The sequence below is a fragment of the Phyllobates terribilis genome, unplaced genomic scaffold, assembly GCF_046119375.1.
Source record: "Phyllobates terribilis strain yellow unplaced genomic scaffold, ASM4611937v1 Scaffold_9__5_contigs__length_417890890, whole genome shotgun sequence".
NCBI lineage: Eukaryota > Metazoa > Chordata > Amphibia > Anura > Dendrobatidae > Phyllobates > Phyllobates terribilis.
Genome location: NW_027362769.1, coordinates 23,976,658 through 24,000,586, shown reverse-complemented (window position 1 = coordinate 24,000,586; position 23,929 = coordinate 23,976,658). Strand labels below are relative to the sequence as shown.

At 41.3% G+C, this 23,929-nt stretch overlaps 1 protein-coding gene across 1 annotated transcript; it reads right to left on the bottom strand.

Annotated features, from left to right (window-relative positions):
- Positions 1 to 8,985: 8,985 nt before the first annotated feature.
- On the bottom strand, positions 8,986 to 23,705 carry LOC141160800 (gamma-crystallin-3-like). The gene is made up of 3 exons (XM_073645587.1): positions 23,697 to 23,705; positions 18,782 to 19,024; positions 8,986 to 9,261 (listed from the first exon to the last, which is right to left on the bottom strand). Exons 1-3 carry the CDS (start codon positions 23,703 to 23,705, stop codon positions 8,986 to 8,988), a joined length of 528 nt encoding a protein of 175 aa, XP_073501688.1.
- Positions 23,706 to 23,929: the final 224 nt, after the last annotated feature.

Genomic DNA, 23,929 nt, shown 5'->3' with positions numbered 1-23,929 from the left:
CTACAGTCAAACATGGCGGAGTTTCCCTGATGTTTTGGGGTTGCTTTGCTGCCTCTGGCACTGGACTGCTTGACCGTGTGCATGGCATTATGAAATCTGAAGACTATCAACAAATTTTGCAGCATAATAAAGGGCCCAGTGTGAGAAAGCTGGGTCTCCCTCAGAGGTCATGGGTCTACTTGCAGGACAATGACCCAAAACACACTTCCAAAAGCACTATCTCAAAATGGCAGTTTGGAGAAGGCACCCTTCAAATATCAGGGACCTGGAGCAGTTTGCCAAAGAAGAATGGTCTACAATTCCAGCAGAGCATTGTAAGAAACTCATTGATGATTACCAGAAGCGGTTGTTCGCAGTTATTTTGGCTAAAGGTTGTGCAACCAAGTATTAGGCTGAGGGTGCCAATACTTTTGTCTGGCCCATTTTTGGAGTTTGTGTGAAATGATCAATGATTTGATTTTTGCTTCATTCTCTTTTGTGTTTTTTCCTTGCAAGCAAATTAAATGAAGATAATAATACCAAAAGAATTTGTGATTGCAATCATTTTCAGGAAGAAACCGAGTATTATCTGACAGAATTGCAGGGGTAGAATTAGAAAATTGCAATGGAAAAACAGATGATATAAATTTATACTTCTGTAGGGCATTAGCCTTAAATATCCACATAATGCAGACTATATCACTGTGGACTACAGTATATAGACCGTCGGAGAAACATGAAACAAAATCCGATAATAATTTTCCGACAATCCGGATATTTAAAAAAAGAGAAACCTTTATTGAAACATTAAAACATGATATGTGGTGGCACAAAAAGGAGCATACACTACATAGCATGAGTGAATAAAAAGTATATAATAGTATATAACAGAGCCAAAGCGTTGTACAAAAACCCAAAATCAGTTATAATACAAGAGGGTATAAAGATGTCAGAGTATATAAGGTAACTTAATAGCTCATCCAATATGTGAAAAGCACCAAGAAATATTATTGGCAGCAGTATTAAAGATATATATATATATATATAGAAGGTACAAAGGTTAAATATGAAACCTGATAGATCTGGATATGCCAAGATAGATCAATAGTGTATAGCTAAGCTGATACAGAATATATGGATAAATTACCTTATATCAAAGTGGGGGCTTGAGACGCTGGCTCAACTTGTACTTCTGCTATGTATGCGGACAGCTCACAGAAATTCAGGGGTGCCAATACTTTTGGCCACCACTGTATGTCAGTCAGAGTTGCCCCCACAGTGTACAGCTCCTGCACCTCATCCTCCTCCTCCTCCTCATGTTGAGCCTCCATCTCAGATGTCAACACATCAGTTACAAGTTGGAAGCACTGCAGTACTGCCTCAGCCAAGCGGCAACAGGCTGTGCTGAAACTCATAAGCTTAGGTGATAAACCACACACTGCTTGTGAGTTGTGGACAGCTGTGAAAGAGCAGGCAGATCTTTGGCTGAACCTACATCCAGGCATGGTCATGTGTGACAATGGCCGTAACCTGGTGGCGGCTCTGAGGCAAGGCGAGATCACACACGTACCATGCCTGGCTCATGTGCTTAACCTCATGGTTCAGTGGTTTCTTAAATAGTACCCCAAGTTGCCAGATTTGCTCGTCAAAGTACGCCGTCTGTCAGCTCATTTTCTGAAGTCGGCTACAGCTTCCGCCGCCCTTGCTGTGTTGTAGCAGCGTTTGCAGCTTCCGGCACACCGACTGGTGTGTGATGTCCCCACACGTTGGAAATCTACCCTCCACATGTTGCATAGAATTTGTGAGCAGAAGAGAGCAGTTGTGGAGTACCAGCTGCAACAAGGCAGTCGATATTCAGGTCAGACTCCGCACATAAGACCTCAGGAGTGGACCTGGATGTCTGACATATGTACCATCCTGACAAACTTTGAGGAGTCCACCAAGATAGAGAGTGGCGATGACGCCATCATTAGCAACAGCATCCCACTTGTCTGTCTTTTGCAATGCAGAGAATTAATGAGGAGGCATTGCAGCCAGAGTATGATGAGATGGATCAAGAAGCCATAGCAGGCGATTACACACAGCCCAGCCTCATCTCATCCCAACAATCATTGGGGGACAATGAGGGAGAGGAGGAGGAGGAGGAAGAACATGAGCTGTTATCATGCGCTGTAGACGGTAGTACCTGTACAACTGTCATACCGTCGGTTCAGCGTGGGTGGCCTGAGGACATGGGGGAGGAGGAGGAGGAGACCATGGTCAGTAGTCTTCTTTGTGAGGACACGGAAGTCTTGCCCGTTACCAGTCTGACACGCATGGCTGACTTTATGTTACGCTGCCTTAACTGTGACCCTCGCGTTGTCAAAATGTTGGGTGACAGTCATTACTGGTTGGTGACACTTTTAGACCCCCACTACAAGAAGAACTTTCACTCTCTTATTCCTGAGGTGGAGAGGTCTACAAAAACGGGGCAGTACCAGAAGACCCTTGCTGCAGAACTGTTAAAAAAATTCCCATCTAAACACGCTAGTGGCAGAGGTCACAGTTCGTTGCCCAATCAAGGCGTACAGGCGAGAGAGACACAACTCCAATCCAGCAGAGGCAGGGGAACACTGTCAACGTTCTGGGACAGTCTTCTGAGACCAGCACAGCTTACAGGCCCTGAGGCGCGGGGTACTCTCACAAGGAGTGGAAAGTTTCAAAAGATGGTGAGGGAGTACCTTGCGTCCTCCGTGATTCCTGTGTGCCTTTTAATTATTGGGTATCCAAGCTGGACACTTGGTATGAACTTGTTCTGTACGCCTTGGAGGTCCTGGCCTGCTCTGCCGCTAGCGTGTTATCGGAGCGTGTTTTTAGTGCCGCTGGGGGAATTATAACTGATAAGCGCACTCGCCTGTCAACTGACAATGCTGACAAGCTGACCCTTATCAAAATGAACAAGGGCTGGATTGGGCCAGACTTCTCATCACCACCAAATGACAGCAGAGTAACATAAAGTCAAATCCACTGTGTTATTTTGAGACGTGAATTCCCATGCATCGCTTCACACCCACGCATGGGTATACGCTTCCTCATTTCGGCTGTTTTTTGCTCTTCACCTTATCCTCAGCCTCCACCCCCACTATACCACCAGGGTGACCGTGGTCCCTGTTGCCAGCGTTGCAAGTTCCTCCGTCCTAATTTTTGGCAGCTTTTGCTTGGAAGGCATAGGCAAAGACTATGGGAGACCCATTCCCCAATAATGGGAATAATGTTTTTAATATGCTGTACTGCACGGCTCTTGTAAGGGGCATTGCAAGTTCCTCCGTCCTAATTTTTGGCAGCTTTTGCTTGGAAGGCATAGGCAAAGACTATGGGAGACTCACTCCCCAATAATGGGAATAATGTTTTTAATATGCTGTACTGCATGGCTCTTGTAAGGGGCATTGCAAGTTCCTCCGTCCTAATTTTTGGCAGCTTTTGCTTGGAAGGCATAGGCAAAGACTATGGGAGACTCACTCCCCAATAATGGGAATAATGTTTTTAATATGCTGCACTGAATGGCTCTTGTAAGGGGCATTAAAATCGTCTTGTTAAGCTACTGTGACCTCGACGTCTCTTCCAAAGGTCATTGAAATTGTCTTTTTATTCCACTGCGACCTCCACCACTCTTCCAAGGGTCATTGATATTGTCTTTTTATTCCACTGCGACCTCCACCACTATTCCAAGGGGCATTGATGTTGTCTTTTTATTCCACTGGGACCTCCACCACTCCTTCAAAGGGCATTGATATTGTCTTTTTATTCCACTGGGGCCTCCACCACTCTTCCAATGGGCATTAAAACCATCTTGTTAAACCACTCTGAACTCCACGTCTCTTCCAAGGGGCATTAAAACCGTCTTATTAAGCTACTGTGACCGCCACGTCTCTTCCAAGGGGCATTAAAACCGTCTTGTTAAGCTACTGTGACCTCCACGTCTCTTCCAAGGGGCATTGATATTGTCTTTTTATTCCACTGCGACCTCCACCACTCTTAGAAGAGGCATTGATATTGTCTTTTTATTTCATTGTGACCTCCATGTCTCTTCCAAGGGGCATTGATATTGTCTTTTTATTCCACTGTGACCTCCACCACTCTTCCAAGGGGCATTGTTATTGTCTTTTTATTCCACTGTAACCTCCACCACTCCTCCAAATGGCATTGATATTGTCTTTTTATTCCACTGGGACCTCCACCACTCTTCCCCGGGGCATTAAAACCGTCTTGTTAAACCACTTTGAACTCCACGTCTCTTCCAAGGGGCATTAAAACTGTCTTGTTAAGCTACTGTGACCTCCACGTCTCTTCCAAGGGACATTAAAACCGTCTTCTTAAACCACTCTGAACTCCACGTCTCTTCCAAGGGGCATTAAAACCGTCTTATTAAGCTACTGTGACCTCCACGTCTCTTCCAAGGGGCATTAAAACCGTCTTGTTAAACCACTCTGAACTCCACGTCTCTTCCAAGGGGCATTAAAACCTTCTTGTTAAACCACTCTGAACTCGACAGCACTTCCAAGGGGCATTGAAATGTTGTTTTTAATTACCTCTAACCTCCACGACTCTTCAAATGGGCATTGCATTTCCTCCTAACTTTAGTCAGCTTTTGCTCTTCAATGCATAGGCGAACACTAAGGGAGACCCACTCCCCAATAATGGGTAGAAGGTTTTTAGTACGCTGTAATCCACGTCTGTTTCAAGGGGCATTGCAGTTCCTCATAATTTTTGGAAAGCCTTCCATTCACTGCTTAGGCCAACAGTGTACAGGAGACCCAGTTGCTATAAATTGAAAAAAGGGTTTAGTTAAGGCCCTCTCACCCCCATGTCACTTCCAAGGGGCATTGGAGTGCCTCGAAATTTTTGGTAGGCATTGCACGCACTGTATGACCTATAACTGTGTAGCCGAACCGCTCCTTTTGGAACAGAAACATATCCTACAAGACATGTGTGGTTGACTGGCCTGATATCAATGTGAATGGTCCCTGTTCCTCCTGCTCTTTCTCCTTTGCCACCACCATTCATCACCTGAAGCTTTGTTTTAACGGGAGTCATAGAACTGGGATAGTAGCAGGAAAATATCCAGTAATCCTCGGAGGAGGTAGGATATGCGCCAAAACGCTAACCACCTCAGGCCTAGCCGCTACTACATACATGCGCTTGCATTCCAAGGAACAGAAAGCTAAGGAGATGGATGGCCTCATGATCATGAATAATTTACACATTGCGTAGGAGGCCGACCACTGCTGCTGTCTACCTTTTGAACTTTGTGTTGAAGCCTGATTGACCCAGGACCTGCAATCCTCTATGTCTGGAGGACATGTTGCATCCCAGTGTCCAACTGTGTCCCGGCTTCCACAATATTTACCCAGTGAGAAGGCGTCAGTGAGATGGACCTTCCCTGACCACAGTCACTTGTCCACATGTTTGTGGTTAGGCTTGCTTCCCACTAAATGCACTGGGGAGGGCACAGGTAATGTTTTGGTATGCGCGCTTGTGTATAAGGCGCACCGGGACAAATAGGGACGGCTGGGAACCGTTTATGGACACCCGGCCGCCCCCAGGCGACTGGGGACCGTGTGTGGACACCCGGCCGCCGGGCGGCTGGGGACAGAGTATGGACACCCGGCCGTCCCCTGGCTGCTGGGGACCAAGCGTGGACACCTGGCCGCCGGGCGGCAGGGGACTGAGTATGGATACCAGGCCACCGACGCAACCATGACGTGGTGGCCAGATTCCGCCTCCACATGCCTAAAAGGCCCAATTTCAAGTGCGAGCAAGCAGTATGGTATTGCAGCCTGGGGGTGAGTGGGTGGCAGGCTGCATACTTGCGCTTGCATTGCAAGGAATGTCTGAGGTACAATTGAACACTGCCCTGGGACAAGGACTTGCACGGGGATAGTTGCAAGTCTCCATCTTCTGATGCCGCAAGGAACACTTCTGATGGGCCCATTTTTAGACAGTGACCTGGGTGTCAGAGATGCTTCCAGGGGTCTTCCCCATGCTGTTCCCATGTCTTTTCAGCACTGTATGCGTGTGTCACACAGCACATGGCCAGATAAGGTTGTAAAATGTTAAAATGAGATTTCCCGGTGAATGCATTTGTCACAGTTGAACGCAATACAAAAGTGGAAAAACGCATAAAAAATGCTACTTGTGAACATAGCCCAAGGTGTGGAGGAGTATTTTTGTTTTTGGTTATTTATTTTACCTTATACACAAGTCTTTACCCTGGAATGGATGTTCCTTAACATATTTCACAGGAAAACCGTTTCAGTTTCGTTTTTGAACATTTTATTGTGAGCCCGTAAAAGTGGCTTAATACCTCTGACCACGTTGTTGACAGCAGTGACCTGGGGGTCAGAAATGCTTCCAGGGGCGATCCCCATGCTGTCCCCATGTCATTTGAGCACTGTTACTATCGTTTTGGACACCTTTTAGGCTTTCTGCAGACTGCCGGGGGTGCCGCCACAAAAATGCTTGGGTCTCCCATAGACTAACATTGGGCTCGTTGCTCGGGTCGAGCACCCAAGTATCACGGTGAGCTCGGCCCGAGCTTCGAGTTCCCAAGCATTTTAGTGCTCGCTCAGCAATGCTTGTAAGCTTTGTTTTGTAAAACAATCTGTGGCTTAAGACATGAACAGTGATAGAGCAATGAGTCTGTGGCTCCTCGCTCTATTACAAGGTTGAACTGTATTAGCGTCATATTGATGCGGGCACAGTTCAATGTTGCGGTTTCTGGAAATCCGGGAAAGAATTTCAGAGCTGAATGCAAAGACAAGAGACGCTCAAGGTAATGCACTGGCAGACACTGCTACTAAAGCAGCAAAATAAGAAGGAATAATGGAAGAGTAAGGGAGAAACATGTGTGGCATAGGTGGAGATCAGGTAAGATATGTTGTCTTCTTTGGTCACTTTTACCCATTTAAACACATGGTCCAACGGTACTACACTAGTGGATGCAATGGTAGATATGGTAAATAAATATTGGCTAGCACCAGGGTTTAATCAGGTTGCCAATGCATATGATTCTGTCTGTACGTTCTGTGCCCTCCACAACCCAGGAAAATTATTAAGGTCTGCATGGATGCAGCCTGAGGCCAATGTACCCATTCCAGAGATTGCAGATTAATTTCAAACTGTTATTAAACTGTTATAGATAACTCTGCCCTAAAGATTTTTTTGTTATTAAAGATGGATTTATGTACTGTGCAGAGTTTATAAAGGGAACCAGTCCAAATGAACACTCCATGATGAAGAAAGCTGATAATGTTCAAGATGTGTAGGAGCATTATTGTGTTTGGCCACTAGAGACCTTTGATCAATTAGCTAAGGATTACCTCCAAGTATACTCATCACAAAGTCACCACGCTAACAATCTGAGTGTGTGTCCTACAAACAGGACTCCTATCATCCTAACAGTTTCATATAGCTGACTAATCCCAATGCAAAAAAAAAGAAAAAAACGTGCTGTGCGCATTTTTTTTTTTAATGTATTCTCTTTGTTGCCGAGATATTAACAACCAAAGTATTTGGCACCTAATGAGTTAACTAAGTCTAAGTGGCCATTATCAGACAGTTTTCCCTTGGGATATAGACTTCTTCTCCTTTCATGATGCTGACCAATCATAATCAGGGGACAACACTCAATGGAAAGAATAACCACCTCCACCCCTCCCCCTGAAGGCCCTTATCTGAAAGGTGTTAGTCCTCTGTGCTTTCTCATCATGCAGGATGTTACACCAGGAGATATATTAATAAATCTGCTATAAGCTATAGTAGAGGGTGTGTTATTATTACGTTTCAGTGTTCCTGCTTGCTTATGAATGGTCAGCATGACACAGGAAGAAAAAGTACACCTCTCGAGTTACAATTATTGTAACGCCCATTTGGACAAAAAAGAGTTAACTAAATAAGATGTCAAATGCTTTGATTGCCCACGGTGAGGCAAAATAAAAAAATAAATATTTTATTCAGAACTACAGCCACTATTACATCATGTATCCAGTACAGCATGAAAAATTTGGTGAAAGGTCCCCCCTTGTTCACCTAGCGGTATTTCTCATCATTAGGTTATATTTTTCACTATTGTGCTTTGGATTCACTACTTACAGGCATTACTCAAAGAGGTGATTTTTATTGCATAGGTTATTAATCATTTAAGGTGCTTAACATTTCAATAAATTTTATGCCAACACATTGTAGATATATGGTAAATGCTAATTATTAACTATGAGGGAAGAAAAAATAAATAAAAGTTTGAAAATTAAATTTTTTTTAAAAAAAATGTCTTTTTTTATACTTTCAAATCGTAATGATTTAAATGTTGCTATCAGCTTACAATGTGTCATGCAAAAGAAATGGGGACGTAGCTTGAAGTTTCAAATAGACTGCATAATTAAAGGAGTTTTCCATTTTCTAAAAAGCTCTGCACTGTCGCTGCAGTTTGTTTAAAAAACAAACTATGCATGTGTCACCCTCCTCAGGTCCAGCGCTGAGTCTCAGCTTCTCCTCCTGGTGTCTGTTATTACCTGCAGTGCTAATGTCATGATGACAATGTGTCAGCCAATAACTGAGCTCAATGGTACTGAGTGTGTTGTGACATCTACTCAATAATTGGCTGCAGCACTGTTGACCTGACTTCGGCGCTGCAGACAATAACAGACACTAGAAGAAGCAATGGAGACTCGTTGCTGGACCTAGGGAGGGCAAGTCAAAAAAGTAGCTTTTTTTAACAAACTACAACCAGGGAACAGATGTTTTCAAAAGCCAGAAAAAAAAAGCTTTTCCACCAATTTTATTTTTTGCGTGACATTGTAGATTAAAGGGAAATAATAACAGCAAACAATTACTTCAAGGTTCTATATTGGATTTATTCAATGAATTGATATTCAGTGAAATACATTTTATACAGTACACTACTTTTGATACTTTTGAAGCGAATCAGTTTTTACTTTTCTTTTAAGTAACTCCAGAATTTCAAAGATTTTAATGGTTATGATGGACACATCTGAAAGAACCAATTCTGGGATTTGTAGCTCCCCAGTCAGTGTATCTCCTATATTCTCCAGGTCTCAGGTAATACTGCCGTCCCCTGTAGTTGGGTTCTTCATAAAACATCCAGTATCCATCTTGTACTTGACAAGAATAAATTTCATTGTAGTGGAATTTTTCATAGACATGTGGGCAATCTTCATTAAATTCCATCATCTGACCTCTAAAATCTTCCTTTTCGTAAATCCTGATTCTGAATAAACCCTGATGCTATTAATAGAAAAAATTACAATAATATTAAAGAATTAGTGAAGTAAAGTCAAATTAATAAAGTCATAAAAATATATATTTTGATTTATTCCCAATCATCAATTATGTTTTTTCTTAGGTGCAACCCATGCAAGGACCCAGTCGATAAAGAGGTTAACTAATAATAATAATAATCTTTATTTTTATATAACTCTAACATATTACGCAGAGCTTAACTGTCAATTATTGAATACTAAGGAACTCATATGGTATTTGGCATGGGTGAAATTCTGCATCTGTTTTCACTCATTAACCCTGTATTTATAAAAATAGACAAAACATCTTACATTTAATATTTGCAGTATGTGACATGTTCATGGATAATAGCTTTTCCTAGGTTAGCAATAAATATTTTACAACGTATGGTACTGTGAAAAAGTTTTAGACAGGTAGGGAAAATGCTGCAAAGTAGGAATGCTTTAAAAATACAATTGTTAATAGTTTATTTTTAGCAATTATAAAAATGCAGAGTGAATGAACAAAACAGAAATATAAATAAAATCAATATTTGGTGTGACTGCCTTCAAAACAGTCTCAAAGCATAAATTATTCTAGTTACACTTACACGTAGTTTTTCAAGGAACTTAGTGGGGAGGTTGTTCCTAACATCTTGGAGAACTAACCACAAATCTTCTGTGGATGTAGGATTGCAGAAATCTTTCTATATAAAGGTAAGTGGATCGATGCACTGCAAAATGACTTAGAGTCAAATGTCCTGAAGTTTGCAGATCCCAACTAATTTAGAAAATTTGCAATTAGATTTGTGAGGAATAAATGCACAATGCCATTTGACATACTGCTGAAGCCAGACAGTGAATTGATTGATCTGTGATATACTGCAGTTCAGCACCTTAATATCACTTATTTTTTAATTTAAGACACAGAGCAAACAACAATGGTCGTTTAATACCCTTATTTCATAATTTTTCTATTGAATAAAAATCATGAAACCAAAGCTTGCTTGTCAGAGAAAGTATGCTTCTTGGCCTGTGAGACAGGCAAGCCATAAGCTATATTTTTTTGCAATTTTTTTTTAAGACAAAAGAAAAATCTCCACGTTCTAGAAGCTTGAATGGAAGTGCTTACTTCACAAAGTGTGTGCTGTTAAAAGAAATTTTTTTTTGCACAATACCTTGTTGCAATAATTCAATATTAGACACGTCCATGCCACCTGGAGGGCAGGCATCCATCCCCTGAAAGGGATGATTTTTGGACCATTTATACAATTTAAGGAGCCTAAAAAGTCTATTAAATATGTTGTTGATTACCTTTGGTTACTATCTGTTTTCCTCTAGCCAGATAGGTTGAGGTCATTTTGACTTTTACAAGGTAGATTTTGCATTAAAAAGCGCAAAAAGGGTTCAATAGAGTCTTTGGAGACCTGAGGGGGTTATACATGTTTTTTCCAGGCAGTTAAGGTTTTGCAATATTTAGAATTTTGGGAAAAAATTGAGCAATGCTGGTTAATTTGAATTTCAAAAGATCTACTCATGTGTCTCTTCATGTAATCCCAGAATGACTTGATGAAGTTGAGAGTGCTCTGGGGAGGTCATATCATCCCTTCCAGAAGTCTGTGTTTTTTTATGCTGAAGCTAGTTCTTAATGACATTGATTTTATGCTTGGAGTCGTTGTCCTGCTGCAGATTACATATGGATACAATATCAAATGAAAGTACAGTGTTCATATGTCCACAATTAAATTAAGACCTATACACAAGACATAAGAACTATGGTATCATAAAATATAACATTTATTGATAGGATAAGATAAAATAACATAATATGATCATAAAGGGAAAGGTAACACAAAAAGAGAATGGCCAGACTGGGGGATATGATGATAAGCAAATTGTAAACATGCCACAAAATACTGTCACATAGTAAAAAATGATCTCCACTGAATCTACAATGCAGAAATAGAAAGGTATATAGAGAAAATAAAGTGCTTAGTGCAAATTAAACTACTCCATATCAACCTATATGTAGATAAGTATTATAGTTAAAGTGCTAAGGACATCAACAGTGATGTCTCTGTAAACCAGAGAGGCATCAAAAAGAATGACTATACGATAAATGATGTGAGAAATACATGACAACAGATAAGAGAGTAGCATGCAATATTAAGTCTGGCCTTTCTCTGTTTGTGTTATCTTTCCCTTTATGAGCATTTTATGTTATTTTATCTTATCCTATCAATAAATGTTATATTTTATGATACCATAGTTCTTATGTCTTATGTATAGAATACATTTGGAACCAATCAAATGCCTCCCTGATGGAGTTGCATGATGGATCAGTATCTGCCTGCATTTCACAGCATTGAGGACATTGAGAATTTCTGCAGACCAACATTGACAGATCTATGGTTAGCTCTCCAAGATGTTTTGAATAACTTCCATGCCAAGTTCTTTCAAAAAGCGTGTGCAAACATACCTAATGAATTGATGCTGTTTTGAAGGGAAAGGGTGTTGAAACCAAATAATGATTTGATTTAGATTTCTCTTCTACTCATTCAGTTTGCATTTTGTTAATTGATAAAAAAAACTATTAACATTTCTTACTTTTGAAAGCATTCTTACTTTGCAACATTTTTTGTACACCTGCCTAAAACCTTTGCACAGTGCTGTATGTTAAACATTTTTCTAATGTTGTCAGGAACATGAGTTTTATTAAAATAAATAAAATAGTTTATTTGACCCCTTACAGTTTGCAGATATGTGTTTTTACAGTGATCATTAATTTGCCATATTACTCAGTGCCACCTTTTTATGGCACTAAGAAATAAACATTCTGTGATCCCCAGCAAGAAGCAGCTGAGTTTGTATTACCTGTGTACTACAACTGACACCCTGCTGCATTGGCCACAATCCATAACAGTATCCATAGTGGCCATTTAACCCCCTAGATACTGCTATCAATAACAACTGGGTCATCTGTGACATCTAGATGGTTAGTAGAGAGCAAGTTCCCTCTTTCACATCATTGTCACCCTGCAACGCAATAGCGGGGTGACGATAATTACCATGGCAACTCAAGGTCAAAAATTACCTAGGGGTTTGCCAGCTAGGGAGGCCCTGCCATAAATAGGTAAAAAAGGCCATGTGTCAATGTGAGGCTGGGTTCAAATAACCATATGCAAAATCTTTAAGTTTTCTTCCAGAAAAAAATATATGCAAAACATATATACATTTTTTCCATTTTTATGCAATTCGTATACCTGTTTTTACATCCATATGGTATCCATTTTTTTACATGAACAATTTCATAAAGAATAAAAAGAGAAAAGCAGTTTCCCATGTTATTAATTGTAATAGATCTGTGAAATTAGTATGACATACGGATATTAACTTATGCATGCCATCAAATTTTTGCACTCCCTTTAACTTTTAATGATAAAGTACTATCCAAAATATGGATCAAAGAAGTGCATGCTTTGATTTTTTACACACAGATCACCAGTTTGTGTGTAAGAATGTTAATGTAAACAATCACTCTTACTTGCATTGGTCAATGTGCTGTCTAAATACTACTGGTTTTGCAAATGGATCAGATCATACTCTCATCTGAATCTTAAAACTGATAGGTTTAATGCAATGCAATACATATGGTTTGCAGTGCATTAGACAAGTGATCAAAGTGTAAAATATTTAAGACCATAGTGGCATCCACAAACTATTCCAGCTACATTTGTGTGCCAAAGCCAAGTAAGTGCTCCTTTCTTTCTGAGCCCCACCGTGTGCCCAAATAGGAGTGTCTGGACACATATGATGTATTGCTGCATTCAGGAGAAATTGAATAATATATGCTGGAGTTCATTTTCCCCTAATATCCCTTATGAAAATGATACATTTTGAGCTAAATTTACATTTTAGTAAAAAAAAAATTCAAACTTTTCATTTAATTTTTCATTGAGAATTGTGAAGGACCTGTTTATGATTATCAATACTTTGAGGTGCCCATTGTTTAAAATAGGATAACTTTTAGGATTTTCCAATATATATACCATATTCTTAAGACTATAAGACGAACCGAACCATATGATGCACCTAAGTTTTAGAGGAGGAAAATAGAAAAGAAAAGTTGAAGCAAAAAATATGATCATGATGTACTGTTATGGGGTAGGGGGTCTGCTGCTGACACTGTTATAGAGGTAATGTCCCCCAATTCTGAACAAATATCCCCCATCCTGGTATATGTATGCCCCCATCCTGGTATATATGGCTCCTCATCCTGATATACGTGGCCTTTATCCCCATCCTGGTATACATTGCCCCCATCCTCATCCTAGCATACATGGCCATCCATCCTGGCATACATGGTCCCCCATCCCTATCCTGGTATACATGGCCCCCCATCCCCATCCTGGTATCTATTGCCTCCCATCCTAGTAGACATAGCCTCCATCCCCACCCTGGTATACATGCCCCCCATCCCCATCCAGGTATATGTGGCCTCCCATCCTGGTATACATGGTCCCCCATCCTGGTATACATGGCACCCCATCCTGGTAGGCATGGCACCCCATCCCCATCCTGGTATGCATGGCACCCCTTCCCTATCCTGGTAAGCATGGCACCCCTATCCTCATCCTGGTATACATGGCCCCCCATCACCATCCTGGTATGCACGGCATCCCCATCCTGGTATGTATGACACCGCTATCCCCATCCTGGCATATATGGCCCACTCATCCACATCCTGGTATTCATGGCACCCCCATTCCAATCCTGGTATGCATGGCACCCCATCCCCAGCCTGGTATGCATAGCACCCCCATCATGCTGCACAATTAAATAAACAATTCTACTCACCTTCCCGCTGCTTCAGTGCTGCGTCTTGTTCTGCTGCCAGCAGCTGATCTCAGTGTGTGAGCAGTGCATGACGTCACTGCCATGCGCCCTCACATGCTGAAGTTAGCTACCTGAATATTTACTGCTCCCCATGCCCGGGACTATGGGAGAACAGTGAATATTCACAGTGAATATTCATTTTCCTTAATAGTGGCACACTGATAGGCACAGCCACCGGCTTCTGCAGCGGCTCGCCAATTACATATACATAGTTACATAGTTACATATTTTATAAGGCCGAAAAAAGACAAGCGTCCATCCAGTTCAGCCTTTTTCTTGTGCACTGCAGCTATTCCGCAGCGTTGATCCAGGGGAAGGCAAAAAAAAAACCATGCGGTATAGGCCAATTTACATCATTGAGGAAAAATTCACTTCCCGACACCAATCTGGCAATCAGATTAAATCCCTGGATTAATTAACTAAGCATAAGATGTAATTTTATTGTTCTCAAGAAAGGCGTCCAGGCCTCTCTTGAACTCTTTAAGTGAGTTGGACATCACCACTTCCTCTCCCAGAGAGTTCCAGAGTCTCACGGCTCTGACCGTAAAGAATCCCCTTCTATGCTGGTGCAGGAACCTCCTTTCCTCCAGACGCATAGTGTGCCCCCTCGTCTTTGTCACCATCCTTGGTATAAACAGGTCATGGGAGAGATCTCTGTACTGCCCCCTGATGTATTTATACATGTTTATGAGGTCTCCCCTAAGCCTTCTCTTCTCCAACGTAAATAGGCCTAATTTTGACAACCTCTCTGGGTATTCTAGTCCCTCCATTCCCTTTATTACCTTAGTCGCGCTCCTTTGTACCCTCTCTAGCTCCAATATGTCTTTCCTGAGCACCGGAGCCCAGAACTGTGCACAATATTCTAAGTGCGGCCTTACCAGCGCTTTATACAGAGGAAGAACAATGTTCTCATCATATGCCCCTATTCCTCTTCTGATGCATGCCATGACTCTATTTGCCTTCGCAGCTGCTGCCTGACACTGGGCACTCCAATTTAATTTGCTATTAACCAAGACGCCCAGGTCCTTCTCCATGTCAGATTTCCCCAACGGTTTCCCATTTAATATGTATGGGTGACTGCTGTTTTTCTTTCCCATGTGCATGACCTTGCATTTATCGGCATTGAACCCCATTTGCTATTTTTTGGCCCAACTCCCCAATTTATCTAAATCCTCCTGTAGCTGTGCCCTATCCTCATCTGTATTAACTACTTTACAAAGTTTAGTATCATCTGCAAATATTGCTATTTTACTATGCAACCCTTCCACTAGATCATTAATAAATATATTAAATAATATAGGGCCCAAGACAGACCCTTGAGGCACCCCGCTAGTAACCCTGACACCCCCTGAGCTTACTCCATTGATAACCACCCTCTGCTTTCTATCACTCAGCCAGCTATTTACCCACTTGCACACATTATCCCCCAGACCAAGCATTCTCATTTTATATACCAACCTTTTGTGTGGCACGGTATCAAACGCTTTGGAGAAGTCAAGGTATATAACATCCACTGACTCTCCCCGGTCCAGCTGTGAGCTCACCTCCTCGTAGAAGGCGATCAGGTTTGTTTGGCAGTAGCGATCCCTCATGAATCCATGTTGATATGGAGTTAGACAGTTATTATCATTAAGATATTCTACAATAGCATCTCTAAGAAATCCTTCAAACAATTTACCCACAACAGACGTTAAGCTGACTGGTCTATAATTCCCAGGGTCACTTTTAGACCCCTTTTTGAATATTGGTACCACATTTGCTTGGCGCCAGTCTAGTGGGACAGTCCCTGTCCATAAAGAGTGCTTGAATATAAAATACAGCAGCCTGTCTATCACATTACTTAATTCTTTTAGTACCCAGGGGTGTATGCCATCTGGGCCTGGTGACTTGTCTATTTTGATATTATTTAGGCGTTTCTGAACTTCCTCCTGGGTTAGGTGGGTGATATTTAGCGGAGGGTTTACTTTATCACTCTGCATTTCCTCCGATAAATTGTTTTCTTTTGTGAAAACAGTGGAGAAGAAGCTATTGAGTAGGTTTGCTTTACCCTCATCGCCCTCTATGATTTTACCCAGGTTATTTTTCAATGGGCCAACTCCATCAGTTTTAATCCTTTTACTGTTTATATAGTTAAAGAACAGTTTGGGATTCGTTTTACTTTCCTTGGCAATTAGTCTCTCTGTCTCCTCTTTTGCTATTCTTATTTATTTCTTACAGATTTTGTTTTTTTCCCTATAAGATATTAGGGCTTCCTCGCTGCCTTCTTGTTTAAGTTTACCAAAAGCCCTTTTTTTGTTTTTCATTGCCCTCTTGACTTCCTTATTTAGCCACATTGGCTTCCTCCTATTCCTAGCCCTTTTATTCCCATAAGGTATGTACCTTCTACAGTGACTATGTAGGACTGTTTTGAAAATTTCCCATTTTCTATCCGTGCTCCTATTACTAAAGATACTATCCCAGTCTATAAGGTGAAGGGCATCTCTTAGCTGATCAAACTTTGCCCTCCTGAAGTTCAGTGTTTTTGTGACTCCCTTGCTGGGCACCCTACTGAAGCACATGTGGAATTGTATAATGTTGTGGTAAATATTTCCCAGGTGCCCCCCAACCTGCACCTCAGTTATTCTGTCTGGCCTGTTAGTTAATATTAAGTCTAAAAGGGACGCCCCTCTAGTTGGTTCCTGCACAAGTTGTGACAAATAATTGTCATTGATAATTGACATAAACCTGTTTCCTTTCTGAGATCTACAGCTTTCGGTTTCCCAGTCTATATCGGGGTAGTTGAAGTCCCCCATAATAATCACCTCGTTATTTTTTGCTACTTCGTCTATTTGTCTCATTAATAGACTTTCCGTGGCTTCTGCTATATTTGGTGGTTTATAACAGACTCCTATGATAATTTTATTATTGTTTTTTGCCCCATGTATCTCCACCCATAAGGACTCGACCTCCTCATTTCCCTCCCATATATCCTCCCGTATTGTAGGCTTTAGACACGTCTTTACATATAGACAGACTCCACCCCCTTTCCGACTTCTTCGATCCCTTCTAAACAGACTGTAACCCTGTAAGTTAACTGCCCAGTCATAGCTTTCATCTAACCATGTCTCGGTTATTCCCACTATGTCATAGTTACCTGTAGATATTTCTGCTTCCAGTTCATCCATCTTGTTTGTCAGGCTTCTGGCATTTGCTAGCATGCGTGCCTGCTATTAAAGAGAATGAATATTCAATGCTCTCCATGCCCAATGGGCATGGGGAACAGTGAATATTCACTTTCTTTGTTAGCGGGCACCTGCGATAGCCCAGCAGCTGCAGGAGCTGGCAGCAGCTGGTCTAACACTGTGTGCGCTATTAAGGGGCCGATCCCGGTACCAGGCCCCAGCCCCTGGCCCCCAGCCCACTAGTGCCAGGCACCCAGGCCCCAAGCCCCCAGCGCCAGCCACCAGGCCCCCAGCCTTAGGCCACCAGCACCAGGCACCCATGCCCCAAGCGCCAGCCACCAGGCCAGCCATCAGTGCCAGGCCACCAGCCCACCAGTGCCAGCTACCATGCCCCCAGCCCTAGCCCAGCCACCAGGCCCCCAGCCCCAGTCCACCAGCCCCAGGCCTGGCTTCCTGAAGGACCCTGCATCTTGTGACCCCCGCTCCACCGCCGCCCCAGGTAAAATACCTATTCAGACTATAAGACGGACCCCCATCTTATAAAAAAAAAATTTTTTCCTATAGTCCATCCCAAAATTTGGGGTGCGTCTTATAGTCCAGTGCATCTTATAGTCCTAAAAATACGGTCGGTCTCTATAACAATAAAAATTGTGGAAATTTCTTTGAAAGTATGAAAAATTGCTAATAAACTTTCATAAGGAATCTGACAACAGGTTTTTCTACCTCATCTGAGAGCAACATAACGTAGGAAAAGAGACCCTGATTCCAGTGACGCATCACTTAGTTTACTGGATGCAGACGTTGTAATTCAGAGTTTTTAGATGTAGCAGGTAGCAGAGATCATCAGTGCTTGGGGCGGAGTTGGACAAGGATGCATGTGAGCTGTAGTCCTGTAGTGTTAATCTCCTGTTAATAAAACTCCCATTGTATTGAAACACCATCACACAGTATAATAAGTCACTCATCCCTGAAATCAGTATCTCAGCCCCTATCTCATGCTTCACTCAGATTAAATAGCAAAAACTTGCTGACAGATTCGCTTTAAGTCTTCTAACACCCTTACGAAATAAATGGACATTTAAAAAATGATTCCAACATGAAGTAGATATATGGTAAATGTTGCTTATTAACTATAACTATATCTGATTTAAGGAAATATAAATTCAAAGTTTAAAAATTGTTAATTTTTCAAAAATTCTCAGCAAAATTTACCACTTACATAAAGTACAATGTGCTCCAAAAAATTGTCTCAGAATCACCAGAATTTGTAGAACCAATCCAAAGTTATTACTACATAAAGTAACCCATGATTAGAAAAATGGGCCTTGTTCACTTATGTAAAATTGGCTGTCAGTGTAAAAAACTAAAAGCAGGAGGAAAAAAACAGAAAGACCCTTTGTAAAAGAAAATGTTGTTATTAATCAGTAATAAGAGCGTCGTAAATTGATGATAAAAAATTAAAAAACTTACCAGAGGGCTTACACGGCAAGATTTAATGGAGTCATTATAACCCATCCATTGCTGGAAATCCCCATATTCTCCTCTTTGAAGAAAGTACTGGTGACCTCTGTAGGTGGGGTGTTCATACAAGATCCAGTTTCCACTTTCTACACGAATAGAGTTGCAGCGTTTAAAGTAGGACGACAAGTCTGAACATTCAGCGTTACACTCGTAAGAGCGACCCTGGAAATTTCTATCTTCATAGAAAATTATCTGTAGATTGCATGATCATGGTTAGTTCATATAATCTGAAACTTGAAAATAGAACCAATGGAAACATTTTCAAGCAATTTGTACTCAGAAACAACTATTTGATGACTTGCAACCATGTATACTGTGTTATAGATACTTTCTGCCTTGCACAGATGATCTACAAAGATTGAATGAACATAATGATGTTAATATGGTAGTAATAATATTAATGATAAACTACTACTACTACTACTACTACTACTACTACTACTACTACTACTCTTTTAAGCTCCATATGCTTGTGCTATATGCAATCATATCCCAAACTTAGTATGTCCACATGGAACAGAAAAGTGAGTATTGTGTCATCAGAATTTGTAAAAATATATGATAAATGTATGCATAAATACTGCATAAACAAAGATGTATAAATAAAAAATGAATTAAAAAGCAACTAAAAGTAAGCTTGCCCACCAAAAAACATTACTGCCAGATCCAGATTCCTAATACAAAGCACCCCATTCCCCTATTCCTGCCCCTTCTGCTATATGTGACAAGACCTACAAATTCACCTCTTTGAATCATAATCATTAATGACATTATTAAAGTTTAAAATACAATACATGTACAAATTGAAGCCAATTACTGACCATGTTGAACACATTAAATAGAGCGTTCGGCTAGGGTGGTCACAGAACATCATTGCTGCTGCCATATAAACACACGGGGACCACAAAATAATATGTGTTGGAGGGTCAGAGCATTTATTAGGTAAAACTTGTCTATTTAGTTATTTTAACAAATATTCCTCAGACAATTTTTTTTCTTTTACACTTGGAGAAAACCTTCAATAAATTAATATACCCAGCACAAGCTTATGTATATTGTGCACACCTCTACTGGACACCACTTTATCCTCTATCTTCCCCTTCACACTGTGACTTACACCTGAACTTATACTGCATAAGTAGTAACTGACCTTAGAAGTCAGCTCAGCACTGCAAAGGACTCCTCCTTCATCAACTAACCCTATTTTGATCTCACTCCTATGTACAGGGTGGGCCATTTATATGGATACACTTAAATAAAATTGGAATGGTTAGTGATATCAACTTCCTGTTTGTGGTATATTACTATATGGGAGGGGAAAAACTTTTCCAGATGGGTGGTGACCATGGTGGCCATTTTGAAGTTGGCCATTTTGGATCCAACTTTATTTTTTTCAATGGGAAGAGGGTCATGTGACACATCAAACTTATTGAGAATTTAATAAGAAAAACAATGGTGTGCTTGGTTTCAATGTAACTTTATTCTTTCATGAGTTATTTTCAAGTTTCTATTTGTTCACAGCCATTGACATGTTGCAGCAGTTCACACGTGAGGAGAGGATAGAAATTGTGTTGATGTGTGGTGAACGCAGTACCCGCGCTATTGCAGCAGATTTCAATGCAAGATACCCTACGAGACCACCCATCTCCCATGCTACAGTTAGCAAACTGCTTGCCAAATTTCGTGAAACAGGTTCAATGTTGGATTTGCCAAAATGTGGACGCAAGAAAACTGTCACTAATGAAGAAACATCAGTGGCTGTCCTAGGTTCATTCAGCAAGAGCCCACAGCGTAGCACTCGCCGCATGTCCCTGGAGAGTGGCATCAGTCGAGCATCCCTTTGGCGGATATTAGCTACTCACAAATGGCACCCTTACAAAATCCAGCTGCTGCGGCATCTCAACGAGGATGACCCAGATCGGCGCACTGAATTTGCAGAATGGGCAAAACAAAAATTGGAACAGAACCCTCACTTTGCACAGAACATTATGTTCAGTGATGAGGCAAACTTTTTTGTGAATGGTGAAGTTAACAAACAAAACCATAGCTATTGGTCTGACTCTAACTCACAGTGGATAGATCCCTCCAAGACTGTTGGAACACAAAAATTGATGGTATGGTGTGGTATATGGTGTACAAAGATAGTGGGGCCATTCTTCATCAATGGAAACCACAATGCCACTGGATATCTGAAATTGTTACATGATGATGTGTTGCCCTCTTTATGCAATGAAGATGGCACGTTCACTGACTTTTTCCAACAAGATGGTGCACCACCACATTATGGGTGTCAGGTCCGAGCATTCCTACATGAACAGTTTCCTAATAAGTGGATTGGTCGCCGTGGGCCAGTTGAATGGCCACCAAGGTCTCACGATCTGACCTCCTTAGACTTTTATCTTTGGGGTCATCTGAAGGCTATTGTCTATGCTGTGAAGATGCGAGATGTTCAGCATCTGAAACAATGGATACTGGAAACCTGTGCTAGCATTTCTTCGGTGGTGTTGATATCATTGTATCAAAAGTGGGAGAAAAGGGTTGCATTGACCATCCAACACAATGGGAAGCACTTTGAACACATTTTATAAGTGATCATAAACTTGTAAATAACTCATGAAAGAATAAAGTTACGTTAAAACCAAGCACACAATTATTTTTCTTATGAAATTCTCAATAAGTTTAATGTGTCACATGACCCTCTTCCCATTGAAAAAAAAAAGTTGGATCCAAAATGGCCAACTTCAAAATGGTCACCACCCATTTGGAAAAGTCCCCCCCCCATATACTAATGTGCCACAAACAGGAAGTTGATATCACCAACCATTCCCACTTTATTTAGGTGTATCTATATAAATGGCCCTCCCTGTATATTCTTACAAGTACAGCATGTCTTTATTTCAGTGATCAATGATAACTTTTGTTTGGTGTCTTTTCAATAGGATTCAATTGGGAGCACAAAACACCATAATCTATATAATTAAAAATGTAAATCTACGTTTGTTCAAAATCTTAAATCTCTGAAAGTTCTTCACCGATTGCTTTGAAATTTTGAAACAACGTTGCATTCGAATACACGCATGTTTTTATATACCTACTATGTTTTTAAATAGCAGCTGTTGGACTTAAAAGCAACTGCAAGAGAGGGGTGTTAAGAGCTCAGTCCCAGGCTAACTTTCCCCGGCCGCCAGGCATTCTCCTTCACTTAGTGACATCTCATTCATAAACACTTCTCCCTGTCCTTCATTCGCCTCATGTGCTCTGCTCCTTTCATGCCCCCCATGGGAGTTGGGGGGAAGAGGAATGACGAGACCGTCTGTTCGAGGCTGAAAGATGCTGCTGCTTATCACCACCACCACCTGAGAGGCGGTCGTCTCTGCACTCCGGCACCACTGCTGCTGCGGCCTCTTCTCTCCGGCAGGTGAGTCTTATTTCCGACTGTGCAATAGCAAGGAGAAAGGGAGGCTGCACGGAGAGGCGCAGGTCACGGCCTCCACACTGGGTGCTGTGCTGGGCCCGAGCCTCACAGCATGGGACAGATAGCATGCGAATACAAATCCCACCGCGTCAACAGCGGGAGCGGCCCTGTGATCTGGCTGGTACCAGCCTGCAACTTGTCAAGCAGATCACCCCCTCCTTCTCTGCTGCTGCCGGCCTTCATCTCTGCACTCCCTCCTGCCACATTCCCACTATACTAGGGAATTGCATAACTAGCAATCCCTGACATCGGCTCCATTCTGACACCTGACAGCAAGTACCGACCTCTTTAGTCACCTGTGCAGAGTAAAGGGCTACAGGGGTCACAGGGTACAGACTGCCACCATGCCTGCCTGATGGGCACAACTATTCTTGTGGCCAAGAACAAAGATGTCTACGAACTAAACAATATTATTCAGTATAACATTCAAAGCGAGGCAGTCACAAACAAGTCGTCAACACTGTTGTGGAAGCAGATTAAGCGGTTAATTATCCAACAGAATTTTTGAATTCACTCAATCTGCCAGGGAAGCCATCGCACGTACTGCAATTGAAAATCGGCATGCCAATTATCATGTTGCAAAATATCAACCAGCCAAAGCTTTGCAACAGCGCGCAGCTTGCAGCAAAACAATTAATGAGCAATGTCGTTGAAGCAAAAATCTTGACAGGACCTTTGAAAGGTGAAGATGTCCTCATTCCTTGCATTCCTATGATTCCAACGGATATGCCATTTCAATTTAAGAGATTGCAATTCCCAATTCGATTGGCGTTTGCAATCACCATCAACAAAGCTCAGGGCCAATCTTTAGGATTTTGCGGTTTAAATCTAGACACGGATTGCTTCTCACATGGACAACTATGTGTTGGGTGTTCTAGAGTGGGCAAACCAGACAATCTCTATATCTACACAGACAATGGAACAACAAAAAATATTGTATACCAAGCATTGTGAAATTAAATATTTTAGAAACGTGCTCGTTCTCTTTTCTTTCTTTTCCATTTAACCAGACTGAGCAACAGCAACGCGTGGCCGGGTACAGCTAGTAAAATATAAATATGCAGTGTATAACAAGAATTTTTTTTAATCTAAACCTATTATGTAGAAGTTGAAAAAAGAAAACAGCAAGCAGTCAGCAAGTGAATTTACGAATGCAAATCACATATTCCATATGTAAATCACATGATGACGGCAGGAACTGAGAAACAGAACAGAATCTTAATAGTGTACATTATACACACTGTTAGAATTCTCTGTATTAGGTTTTCTTGATAACTCAAAGTCTCAAACTATACCATAAAATAAATACATGGAATACAGTAGGTATAGCATAAAACATTAAGCATTATACTGGATATTCAGGGAGAAAGGATAACTTCATTTTCTTACCTTTCCCATTATGCCTTAGGCAAATTGACTGCTAACATCAATCTCTATTAACAAATTGCAGCAGCATAGAAGCCTTTATATACATCCTCTGTTGCATATAGAATGTGCTGACATTTTGCCAACTAATCAGAATGAATAGCTTTCACTGAAGATAGTTCAGCATTCACTATAGCCATTGTAGTATTTTTGTTTGCACTAATTTTCAGAACCTTCTCCCAGGTCACTACACACAA

Coding starts and splice junctions, on each gene's coding strand:
- LOC141160800 (XM_073645587.1), bottom strand. Junction 9,262..18,781: donor CTTGCCGTGTAAGCCCTCTG/GTAAGTTTTTTA, acceptor TTCTATTAATAG/CATCAGGGTTTATTCAGAAT.